The sequence below is a fragment of the Thamnophis elegans genome, chromosome Z, assembly GCF_009769535.1.
Source record: "Thamnophis elegans isolate rThaEle1 chromosome Z, rThaEle1.pri, whole genome shotgun sequence".
Classification (NCBI taxonomy): domain Eukaryota; kingdom Metazoa; phylum Chordata; class Lepidosauria; order Squamata; family Colubridae; genus Thamnophis; species Thamnophis elegans.
Window position 1 is genome coordinate 75656651 of NC_045558.1, and position 13262 is coordinate 75669912.

General features: G+C 34.6%; 1 protein-coding gene across 4 annotated transcripts in view; it reads right to left on the bottom strand.

The window, feature by feature from the left end:
* The window catches only part of TPK1 (thiamin pyrophosphokinase 1), a 392033-nt gene that overhangs the window by 217409 nt on the left and 161362 nt on the right, over positions 1-13262 (bottom strand). For all 4 annotated transcript variants that reach the window (XM_032234581.1, XM_032234582.1, XM_032234579.1 and 1 more), the window contains one exon: positions 9245-9314. In XM_032234581.1, coding sequence (XP_032090472.1) covers positions 9245-9314 — 70 coding nt within the window. The remainder of the gene's footprint in view (positions 1-9244; positions 9315-13262) is intronic.

Here is a 13262-nt window from a genome sequence, read left to right on the forward strand (position 1 = left end):
GTCCTATTGGTCTGACATACAATCCTTTTCAATTAGCCCAGCAGAATCCAATGTTGTAAGGCATCAGACATTTTGTCTTAGAATTTAAAATAAACAGGCTTCTGTATAATAATTACAACTGTTCTTTCCTTAAGATTTGATATTAACTGCACATCTACATGAATGATAGTTAAGTTATAAAAACCCTAATACTGTTTAGAAATTCTTATGTACTGAATGTTAAGCATCTCATTATTCTAACTTTTGTGCAATATTATGCTGATTTTATATATCAGTACTGATCTTGCAAGCAATTCTTTCTTAATGTATATTATTCTACATTTGAATAATTATTGTTCAGTATTTGGAGATTAATCTTTCACAAACACTATTTTTCCACATGCCACTATTTATTCTATATTGATAAAGAAATGAATATAGGGGACAGGGAAATTATGCTTAAATCTTAAAGCATAGTTTAGGTGGAATAATATGGTAGTGAGAATAGCTGACCTTCAAAACTCAAGAGAATCTAGAAGAGCATTTTCTACGCAATATAAATTATTCCTCTGCACATCTGCAATTATCAGGATGTACATTTTATTGTTCTACAATAAAAACATATTTAAAGATAAAATGGTATCCAATTAACATTTACATCAAGAAAGGATGAATTTCTTTTTTCTAAATAATAAATTACAGAATAGGACAAATCAAAACAAAATTACCCATACTGATATATATATATATATATATATATATATATATATATATATGTATGTATGTATGTATGTATGTATGTATGTATGTATGTATGTATGTATATGCATGTAGTTTATTGACGTAATAAATATGCAGATATGAAACTTAATCCCTGCACATAGAAACACACTGAGAAGAAACATCAATTTTCATTCTGCTATTATTTATCCAGTATAAAGAACATTCTCAGGAGTAGAGACATGGTCGTTATTAACTCTGGAAGTTAATTTTCTACAAGGGAATTACAATATGCAGAATTTTGGAAGCAATAAGCTGAAGGAAGGAATATATAAAATAGAAACATCAAAATCAGATTAAAAACAAATCTTTGGAAAAGCTTTAAAGATAAATGCATTTATACTTGAAACAATGTTTCTATTTTTATTATATCCAGTTTACAGTTCATCTTCTCTGGCCTTCAGACTTCATTAACATGAACAGATTTAACAGATTTCAAAGAAATAGGAATCTGTTTTCAGAATATATTTATTCATTTCAGTGCAAAATGTTTTAGAATATCAGGCACTTGCTATTCATAGAAATGAAAGAAGAAAAATGAAGAGGTGGGGAATACAGGCTTATGAAGTTGCTCATATTCAATCACTTGTTTTTATGAATTATATTCATATCTATTGCAATGTCTTTCCATATATTTGACAAACTAGCACTCTCTCCCTCCAGTGCATTAAGCCCTAAAGTCTAAGAAAAGTCAGAAGATTTTCCAAGTTTTTTAAATTTCAGCCATCACCATTCACAGTGAGGATTGAGTGCTCTGTATATTTATGCAAGCAGCAAATGTTTGACAGAATATATTAGAGCAAAGGTACAACCCTTCATTTATCAGAGTTAGAAATTGGGCTGCAGGCAAGCAAAAAGCATATTATTCAGCTTCCTCTCTCCATCAATTCATTTAAACAATGAAAGAAAAATGTTCCCATACAGTTTCCCAAATATCAGAATGGAAGTACTGCCCTCCCCAGTTTCATCTTCTCCATAGGATATTTTAACATGATGGAAAATGCTTACTCTCATTTTAAAGGCCTTCAGGCTTAAACTGAATGTGCATATAAACCAGCAGCTGTTGAGTCAAAACTTAATTATATTTAGAACAAATTTATGCCCCAAAAAAATTTCCAGAATTTTTTTTTGTTTTTTGTTCCCTTACATACCATTTTAAGTATACATTCACATATTTATTCTTCTTCATTACCTTTGTTATTCTTATACATTTATTATTTCATTTAACAGGTTATAATATACAGTTATGGTTGCTTTATTTACCATCCCTTCCTCCTGTTGTAACACCACTTTATTTTCCCTTTCTTTTGTCCCTCCCTTCTCTACTTCCTTCCTTCCTCCTCTCCTTCCCCTTCCTTCTTCCCTTCCCTGTCTCCTACTCCTACTCTCCCTCTTCCCCTTCCTACCCCCTCTCCTTCTCTTGCTCTTCCTTCCATCCTCCTCTCCTTACTACTTTCTTATTCCACCATCTTCCTTTCATTCTCTCCTCCTCTCTCCTTTTCTTTTCTATTGTTGTAAGTGTCTCTTTCATATCTCAGATTATGTTTCCTTGGGATGGTATTTCTGCAAACCCAAATATAATTGGTATCATTTATTTATTTTTAAAAAGAATTTTTATTTTTTATTCTCTTACAAACTATTTTAAGTATACATTCATATAATTGTTATTCTTCTTTACTTGGCATTCTTATACATTTATTATTTCATTTAATAGGTTATAATATACTGTTTGGGTTGCTTTATTTACCATCCCTTCCTCCTGTTGTAATACCACCTTATTTTTCTTTTCTTTTCTCCCTCCCACCCTCCCTCACCTACTTCTTTCCTTCCTCCTCTCCTTCCCCTTCCTTCTCCCCCTACCTTTCTCCTACTCTTCCTCTTCCTACCTTGTCACCTTCTCTTCCTCTCCCTTCCATTCTCCTCTCATCTCTTTCTTCTTTCCCTCGTCTTCCTTTCATTCTTTTCCTCTTTCTCCCTTTCTTTTTCTATTGTTGTTGATGTCTATTTCAAAACTCAGTTAATGTTTTTCCACAAACCCAGATATAATTTAGTATCATTTCTTATTCCCTTACCTTCGCTAGTCTACCCTAGTAATGTCCCCTCTTTATATATCACTGTTGAATATATACTTATATATTTAATATTTTCTTTTCTGTCCCCCCCCCACTTTTCCATTTAATAGTGGTTCATCTGGGTTATTTATCTTCTCCCTACTTTCTTTTCTAGCTTTCTTTCTCTAGCCAACCATAAAATCTTCCCCGTGTCTTGAAGTACTCAGATTCCTCTTTATCCTTTATTTTCATTGTCAACCTATTCATCTCTGCACAATCTAATATCTTTTTTTATTATCTCTTCATCTGTGGTAGCTTATTTAATTTCTAATTTTGGACAAATACAATTATCGCTGCTGCAGTTACATGTATAATCAAATAAGTATCCTCTTTTTTGAATTTCTCTGGGATAATACCTAGTAGAAATATTATTGGTCTAAATTCTATTTCTTCTTGTAACATTTTCTTTAACCAAACTCTTACTACAATATTTCCTTGCGTCTGCACATGCGCACCATATATGATAATAGTAACCTATTGCTTGTTGACAATTCCAATATTTCGCTGATTTGTCTTTAAACATCTTTGCTAGTTTTCCTGGTGACATGTGTCATCTATAAAACATTTTGTATAAGTTTTCTTTATAAGCTATTGACATGGTTAATTATAATTTCTTTCCCATAGTTCTTGCCACTTTTCTAGCTCAATCGTGTGGCCAAAATTATTTGCCCAAGTTAACATTGTATCTTTAACCACTTCTTCTTCTACCCTAGTTCTTAATAGGTAGCTATATAATTTCTTAATTATTCTTTCTTCCATTCCCATAAGTATCTTATTCAGCTCCGAACTTCCTAAGTTAAAACCATATTCCCTTTTATCTTTTTCATATCTTGATTGTGTTTGCAATTGTGAAAACCATCCTACATCAATCCCTTGTTTTTCTAATTCTTGTTTTGTTTAATTCCCCGCTTTCTGTTAAGATAGCTTTGTATCTAATAAAGTTTTTCATCCTACTAATATTTGGATGTGTCAATGCTCCCCCATTGTTGAAAGCCACATTGGTATTTCTAAACAGTATTTCCCTTACACTCTTTCCCATATTGTTAACAATCCATTCCTTTCATAGTATCTTTGAAAATAGCCATGTGCCTTACTTTTACCATATCACAAAAAAGCATGCCAACCCAGTTGCAAATCATGACCCTCCAATGTCAATATAAGATCCATTCTTCTATCCAAGCTAGTCCCACTGCTTGATAATACAATTCCCAGTTTGGTAATCCAAATTCACCTCGAACTCTTGCATCTTACAACATTTTTATATTAATTCTTGCTTTTTTCTCTTGTGGTATATATTTCCCCACTATTTTTTCCCCCTGGAGATAATGTTTTTTATTTTCCATTTTTTCATTTTCATATACTCACATATATACTGTGCATAGCCAACGCCATACAACATTAAACAATAATCGCAGCAATTTGTCTTGTCAACAATATCCCAAAAAATAGAAACCCAATATACCTCTTCCACTCTCCATACACCTCTTTTTTCCACCCCCCTCCAACTTTCTATATTCCCTCCATCATCCCCCTCTAGCCTACTTCCCCACCCTCTCTCCCATCCCTCTCTACCCATCTTTCTTCTATCCCACTCCCCCTCCCCTTGGTGTATTTCCACTATATGTCAATGTACTTAACTTAGTACATCTATCTTTCACCATCTTTTCTACAGAAAGAACAAAACCTTCTATGTAACAACAATATAAAAGGAATTAACATAAATAACTGTTGAACAATACAGAATATGATTTAAGCCTGTTAAAAGAATAGCTAGCACAGCTAGCTATTTCAAATGATACCAATACTTTAAAAAGATGCAAATTTGCTTGAATGGCAGAAGAGTATTAACAAATTTGTTTGGGCAGGGAAAAAAACAATAATAAAACTTAAAATAATGCAAGACGTACGTGAGAGAGGAGGCTTGAAAATGCCAAATTTAAAACTATACTATGAAGCAGTAGTTTTATCAATAGTGACTGGATTAATTCAACAGAGGATAGGTTATTGAATATCGAGGGACATAACTTGATATACGGCTGGCATGCTTATTTGATATACGACAAGAAGGTGGATAAGACATTCAAAAGTCATATATTAAGCAATGCTTTATTACGTGTCTGGAAAAAATATCAATATAAATTAAATGATAAGATACCTATCTGGGCAATTCCCAGACATGCAATAGAGAACGTAAGTATAGCACAAAAACATGATGTAACTACATATAGACAGCTTCTTACTATAGAAAGAGGTGTATTTCAGTTAAAACCCTTGAACGTATTAAAAGGGAAGAAGGTAATCCAAACATGGTTTCAGTATGGACAGTTGCTGGCCAGATGGAAAAAAGATCAGAAAATTGGTATCATGCAAAATGAGGACAATCTACTAAAACAAATTAGGGATCAAAGTCGAATGCACATAAAAAGAGTGCATTCTAATAGAAATGGATTCTGAAACAGAATTATTTAAAGACTGTATGATAAAGTGGGCACAAAATTTTGAAGAACCAATAATGTTGGACACTTGGGAAAAGATATGGGTAAGAAATGTAAAATTTACAAAAGCCCAAAACCTGAGAGAGAACTTTTATAAGATGTTTTATAGATGGCACTTAGATCCTAAAAAATTGGCTTGCATGTATCCGAATTTACAACCTAAATGCTGGAGATGTGATTGTATTGATGCTACATATTACCATATATGGTGGACTTGCAAAAAGGTTAAAGCATTTTGGATAAAAATATGGTGTATTATGCAAAATATTTTTTAAAAGAGGATAAAGTTTATCCCTCAGTTATTCTTGTCAGGTATAATTACTGATTGTACTGTTATAGAGACTAATCTGATTTTGAACCTAACAACGGCAGCGAGACGGTTGGTGGCGCAATACTGGAAGAAGGAAGATTTGCCTACTATTCAAGAATGGACATTAAAAGTCACAAACTTAGCAGAGATGGCTAAAATATCAGCATATCTTAAGGATCATTCAGATGAGAAATATAAACTGGAGTGGAGAAGATAGATTGACTATATTCAAAATAAATACAGGACTAAAAAATTCCAGATAGCTTATGACTGAAAAAGCAAGGAATGAGCCGAGGTGGCGCGGTGGTTAAATGCAGCACTGCAGGCTACTTCAGCTGACTGCAGTTCTGCAGTTCAGCTGTTCAAATCTCACCGGCTCAGGGTTGACTCAGCCTTCCATCCTTCCGAGGTGGGTAAAATGAGGACCCGGATTGTTGTTGGGAGCAATATGCTAACTCGGTAAACCGCTTAGAGAGGACTGAAAGCCCTATGAAGAGGTATATAAGTCTAACTGCTATTGCTATTTAATTTGTTTATAGTTAGCTTAACAAAAGAGGAGTTAAAGCACAAATGGGAAGTCGGGGGGGAGGGTGGGGGGAGATGGGCTTGGGTGGAAAGGGTGGGGAAGGGAGGTAAATATTTGTAAAAGCTTTTTAAAATTTTCAATTAAAAAAAATAGCTATCACAAATATCAAAAGATGCCAATACGGTAATATCAAATATAAGTAACACTAGGAAACAAACAAAGTAATGTACAACATGGCTGCAGTTACAACTGAATACATGGAATGCAAAACCAATGAAGAAAGAAAAATGCCAAACAGTGTACCAAAATGGAAAACAGACTGGAATATAAGATCATTATGCTAAGATCATATGCAATCTAGAATTGATTTTAAAAAAAAGAAGCTTAAAAACAAGAAGTCCAGAGAATACCTAATCAAAAAATCACCTAAAGTAGAAGAAATAATAAAGCAGGAAATAACAACAGACACAAAATTGAATTGACAATATAGGCAGATTTCATTCAAACCAGAAACATTCTATCAATTCATAGAATATATATACAGAATAGTAGAGTTGGAAGGGACCTTAGAAGTCATCTAGTCCAACTCCCTGATCAAGCAGGACACCCTATACTATTTTGGAGAAATGACTGTCCAATCTCTTCTCCAGTAATTGCGCACCCATAACTTCTAAAGTCAAGTCATTCCATGGTTTTGTTCTCATTATTAGGAAATTTCTCATTAGTTCTAGGATGCTTCTCTCCTTGATTAGTTTCGGATTCCATCTGCCGGCCAATGTCGGCTGGCGACCCCCCGGGGGAGGGCCTTCTCTGTAGCTGCTCCGGCCCTATGGAATGATCTCCCCGTTGAGATCCGGATCCTTACTATCCTTCCAGCCTTCCGCAAAGCGACCAAGACCTGGCTGTTCCGGCAGGCCTGGAGCTGTTGAATTATCCAGCCCCATTCTAAGTTATGAATGTTGTTGAATTTTTTAAATTGTTGTGTTTTATTTCTTGTATTCCCCTTCCCTTCTTATTTGTAGGGTCTTCCGAGAGTGGGCGGCATACAAGCTAAATAAATTCAATTCAATTCAGTTTCCATCCATTGTTTCTTGTCTTGCTTTGGAAAGTAGGTTGACCCTCTCATCTTTGTGGAAGCTCCTCAAATATTGGAACACTGCTTAGTCACTATCCAATACCTGCAAGTGTTCTTCATATGTTTTAGCCTCCAGCCACGTGCAGCCCTCCTGAGCTCTTTTTTCACTGGCAGAGGGTTGCAGCCAAAGATGAAGCTCAGGAATCCATTTTCACTGGCAGAGCTCCCAGGCCACCACAGGTGCTCCCAACACGAGTGATATCGAGCAGACCATACCTACCCCAGCCCCCCAAGGTCAAACGCAACCCTGATGTGGCCCTCAATGAAATTGAATTTGACACAGCTGCTTTAAACCATCTGAATTCTCTGGGATTGAATGGGTACCATGTAATACATGGGAAAGATAGATTTGGGTACAAAGAATTACAAACATATATTATATTTCTATCTTTTTTTGTTTTTGCATTTGCATTTTGCATTAGATGAGCTGAAGGCTTTAATCTACCCATATTATTAACATTGATAGTACTTTGAAAGCTCTTCTTCAATAGCATGTTCAATGGAATCTGTCATATGAGTCTATTATTGGACTTTGTATCATCAATATCTTTATACTGTATATAGATGTGATTTAAAAAAATACAGGATTATTGACTTCTCCTGAGCAAAATATAGCTGTCATTATTGGAGTATTTTGGTAGTTGTATTGCCCTTCACACCTGCCAAGATGATATAATTTTGTCATATATTCACGCGGTATATCTGTGTCATCAGGGTCTACAATACAGTCCTTTCAATAGGCTCCACACCTATTTGCACAACTCAGGTCACCCTGATGACACGAATAAAGCTCCAGGTGGCCTTAATAACTTGCTAATAGAATGCAAGTGACTAGCTGTCTGCAAGGAATATAAATCCTTCCATTCCCCATCATCCAATCAGCTAAAGAAGTTTCTTGGATGAGAAGCAAAACATCTTCAAAGAAAAAACAGAAAGTCCAATTGCCTTTTGATATAGTACCTTTGGGTTCACGAGGCAAGAAAAGTCCATGGTTCACATGGCACGATCCAAGTCAAGGCACCGTGTCAATCCAAGCAAGTCAGGAATCACAATGACCAAAAAAACATACAGCTAGGAAATGAACATGTTGCCCCCAGAATTGTCTCCATCTGTCTGCTGTGGTAAAGAGCCAGCTTCTAGTGCAGCCCATCAAAAAGGCTTTATCTGTGTGAGTAAACTTGGTCATGTCTTTTCTCTGCCCTGTGTGTTCTTGTATCAGATACAGAAGGCAGTTCCTCTTCTTTATCCCTGATCGGCTGTAACTGAATGCTTTCTCCATCTGATGCCTCAAGGCTGTCCTGATGCAGCTGTGCTTCAGCCAAATCACTTTCAGACAGCTGCTTGGAGTCAGTGATCAAGTCCCCTTCTGACCTACTAGAAACTGATTCATCCTCCCCTCAACTGACATCTGAAGAAGTAACTGGAAAGCATCCAGGAGAGTCATCACAAGACCTTTACCAACGCTTAAAGATGAAAAAGCATCTTCAAAAACAATCAGTAATATTTGTGTTCCGATGTATGCTTTTTATTATACCATGCATTATCATCCTTGTATTAAACAAAGTCTTTCCAAGTCTCACTTCAATATCTATTAGATTCAATTAATAGAATAAGGTGAAGAAATGTAATATTAAAACTTGAATTATAGGGCTTCAATATAAAAAGATATTTCTATGTTGAATTGTAAAGCTTTCTATCTTGTGATATTATTATTTGTGTTTCTACAGCCCATGGCTTCACATCAGTATTTTTTCTTATAGAAATGAGAAAACACAATGACCTCAAGGTACTTCATAAGTAATCCCATATGTTTTTATGTACAAACTAGATAATGAAAAAAAAATTAATCAACATGCTTTGTGAAGATAAAATATGCAAAATTATTAGAACATTTTATTATAAGCATACCTGTCACGGTTTCCATTGGTGATACAGTACAAATGATTAGCACCTCCATCAACACATACTCTCAGAACCGCTGGAAAAAGAGGATGTTGTTGTCAAAAAGCTGTAATTTATAATTTATTTACATACAATTCTTATTTTGTAACATGAACTTCAAATAATTTCATTTTTACGTAATATCTGATTGATCCTGTTACTGGTAGTTGAATTTAACTACCATTAAATATATTGCTTCATTGTTGTATCTTGTTTGACAGTTTAAGGCCCTATACATGAGTTTACCTTTGAAAAATGTCTGCAACATCCATTAGCATAGATGGAATACTGTGATTAAATTATTACCCTGCTAAAAAATATCTGCATTAATTGTAGGCACAAATGTGTCAACTATTTAAGGACTAAACAGTTTAGAATCTAAGTATGCTCCATATAAATAGATCTAGGCATTCAGAGCTGCAAGAGTTTCTTTCCAAACCCTTTTTTCTACTTGGGCTTTCTACTGGGCTTTCTCCTAAATTCAAACTAATACTCCCAACTTTATGCCTTGAAAGAACAGTATATCCACATGCCACTCTTTTTTGTAAATTATTTGTGTTAATTATTTTTAAACTACAATTTTGTTTTAGTAGTAGATGCCTCAGGTTTAAAATAAATACATTAATATCAATAATATGTTAGATAAGAAAGCAGTAACTAAGTCAAGGTATCCGAAGTACTTTTGCATGATATTCACCATACTGTATTCATTTCTTGAAATTGAATTCCTTTTTTTATTGCCACTGTCCTTGAACACTTGTATTGGCCAAATTTATTTCTAACATTAACATTTCAGTAACTGTAACTCAATATGCTAAGATTGTGGGGATCCGGGGGGAGGAGCCGGATAATAAACAACACTTGAATAAAGGAATACACCAAGGAGGGAGGTAGAGGGAAAGAGGAGGGAGGAGTAAGGAAGGAGTAAGGGGAATGCAAGGAGGGCGTGTTGGGAGTAAGGGGAGAAGGAAGGTTTGAGGGGAAAGGGAAGTAGGAGGGGAGCGTTAGAGGGAGGAAGGGAAAGTTGGAGGGGGTAGATGGGGTGTATGGAGGATGGAAGTGTCAGGTGGGGTTGTGAATGATGAGTTGTGTTTTCTTTTTTATTTTTTTTATTTTTTATATATATATATATTTTCTTTTATAGCAAATACCCTGTATATAAGTGATTGTAAAATGGAATGTGAAAATGAATAAAATAGATTTAAAAAAAAAATAAAAAAATATATGCTAAGATTGTGGTTGTACTTAAGTAGTAAACACATGTTTATTAATAAGTAAAAATCACTTGTAATTTTGTAATTTGTTAATAGATCCTTAAAAATACATAGCCATAAAAAGCAGTAAGAATTTCTCTTTTTTTTATAATAGGAAAAATAAAACTTTGCCAAAAAGTTTTAGCAGTTTTATGCTCTTTTTATATGTTATCTCTTTTTATCTGATCGGTGTTCTACTACTTAAACATTCTGCCACTAAGATTTTCATTTCTTTATTTAACATATATTTAAATTAATCCTTGCTAGTTGAAGCAGATTTCAAATACACTTGAAACCTCTGCACTCTGCAGTTATATAAAACATCATTCTGCCATGAATTTTTTTGAGATCATTTTGAAAGTATTAGGCATAAATTTGGAAGCAGTTTAAGCATCACTCATCAGGGATAATTAAAATCTTTGTTTTATATTAACAGACTTTTCAAGTTATCTGCTACATATTTACTCTCAGCATTTCAATCATTCTGTACTTAGTTATTTAAAAAATAATTTACAAACCTGATCTTTTATAGCAAATTAATGATTTGCACCAACACTACCCACCCAAAGGTGTTTTCAGTTATGTGTACATCAATTTATGACAAGCAAATCAATAACTTCTACAAGCTATGGAACAAAGTGCAGTCTTGTTATTATTTAACAGATAAATACCATATATAATGATGTTTGCATTGTTTAAAACTGCTGTTGGAATAATAGTTTTAAATTTCAAATGCAAATGGACAAAGGTATTCTTGGGAGAAAAGAACATCAAATACTAAAAATGATTTTTTTAGAGTTGCATGAATGAAAGAGCATCGTGGTTATTGATAATGAGCTTAATCGTAGCTCTGCCAATGTCTATACGAACACACTAGTACTTCATAATGTGCACATAATATACATGATGTTTGCTCATCACAATACTGTAGCAATTTACAACTACACTTCTTGAATATGTACTGCTTAACATCTTACATGATAAAAAAAACATGAATATGTTTGTGAGTTTATACACCAAGAGACATGCACAATGAACACACAAGGCCATTTCACACATTATATTTTAATTCTGCACTTGAGACATTTGTATAGCTAATATATGCACAGTGACTGTGAAAAACATGGTAGGTTTCAGCTTCCTGCTAAGTGCATGGTTTTATGAGTATAACGGTTTTATGAAGAATGTGAAATGGCTGTTAAACCTCTAATTTGTTTTTTGGGGATTAAATTAAATTACAGGGGGAAAATTCAATTTCACCATTTTCTATAGGCAGATCATACTTAACTTTCACAAAATTTGAGATTCTGCAGAAACAGAAAATATATCCATTTATTTAAACTAAAAATTGGCATATAATACAGTTATAATTTTACATATCAGATTGATCCCCAACTATCCTCTATTACAGTAGCTTATTTGGATGAGTCAAGTTAGAGCAGTGTGTCTACAAAGGATTTCAGCAATATGGACTAATTCTTCTTAAATATGAAGATACTTGTAGTGTTGAATTTCCCATTAATGATATATTATGCAAAATGTTCTTTTTAATAATGAAATGGCAATTCATTTTTAGAAATACTAGAAAAAATGAAGTGCGTATTATTAGCTACTAATTAGGATTATGTCATCTGAATGTTCAACATTGATGTTCCTTCACAGAATCTGAGTAAACAGTCTAGAAACTCCAATAAAAAATGGCTGTATCCAATCTGAGCATAATAAGAAACAGATCAAAAAGCAGAGTCTAGAGACACGTCTAGCCATTCTGACTCAAACAATAAAATAGGAAACCACAATTAAAGGAAGAAGATTGCAACCAAACTGAACATAATAAGGAACAATTAATTAAAACAGAAGGAAAAGATATCTATAACAACACACCTATCTAAGCAGCAAAGTTCAAAATCAAAGTTTCATTTTTTTCTACCTCAAGAGTAAAGACCAAAAGCAGTTTCCAAATGGAAACAAAATTAATTTTATTCTTTTTTTTTTAAATCAGAGCACTCAATTTTGCCATCTCTGCTAACTTTATCAACTTTTGCAGCCATTAGTCCATTGTGGGAAACAAAGTATCTGTCAGCCTCTGCTTCACTGCTGCTTTTTGGCTGCCATTGAAACGGGGAGGGGGGCATGGTATTTGGGAGGGGAATCATTATGTACTGGAGGATTGTTATTAGGAGTTATTCTGACCACCTCTCTGCGCATGTGGAAGAAGGGAGCTTCCCGCCAAGGCCAACTGTCCAGCATTCCAACCTGATGATGCTTTTTGAAGACATCTCCCACCTGACGGTTGGGTGAATTATTATTGGACTATGAACTGGGGTGCCAGGGGAGGGGATTGGATCATACATGATATCTATTGCTTTCACGCTTTTTTACTCAGACTCAGCTTTGCTTCTCATTGTTTGTAATTAGTAAAAGTACACTTAATTCTGAGGCATGGAGTTGAGTGGTTTCTTTCCTGATTATTAAATGAAGATGCACCTGATATTAAGCTGAGTCTCACCTCGCACCCAACCCGGGGCGAACAACTTCCGAGGGGGGGTGCATTCAACGAAAAAGAAAACAATGTCTTTGCACGGCAGTGACCAAGAAGAAGATTTGGCAGCAGCTGCAGCACCATCATTAACGGAAATGTTGGCTCACCTGCAAGTGGAGGAACCTACTGTTCGACCCAGGTGGACTTGGGGAGTGGGATAGAAAGAGGAACCTGAAGAACCAGTAACTGG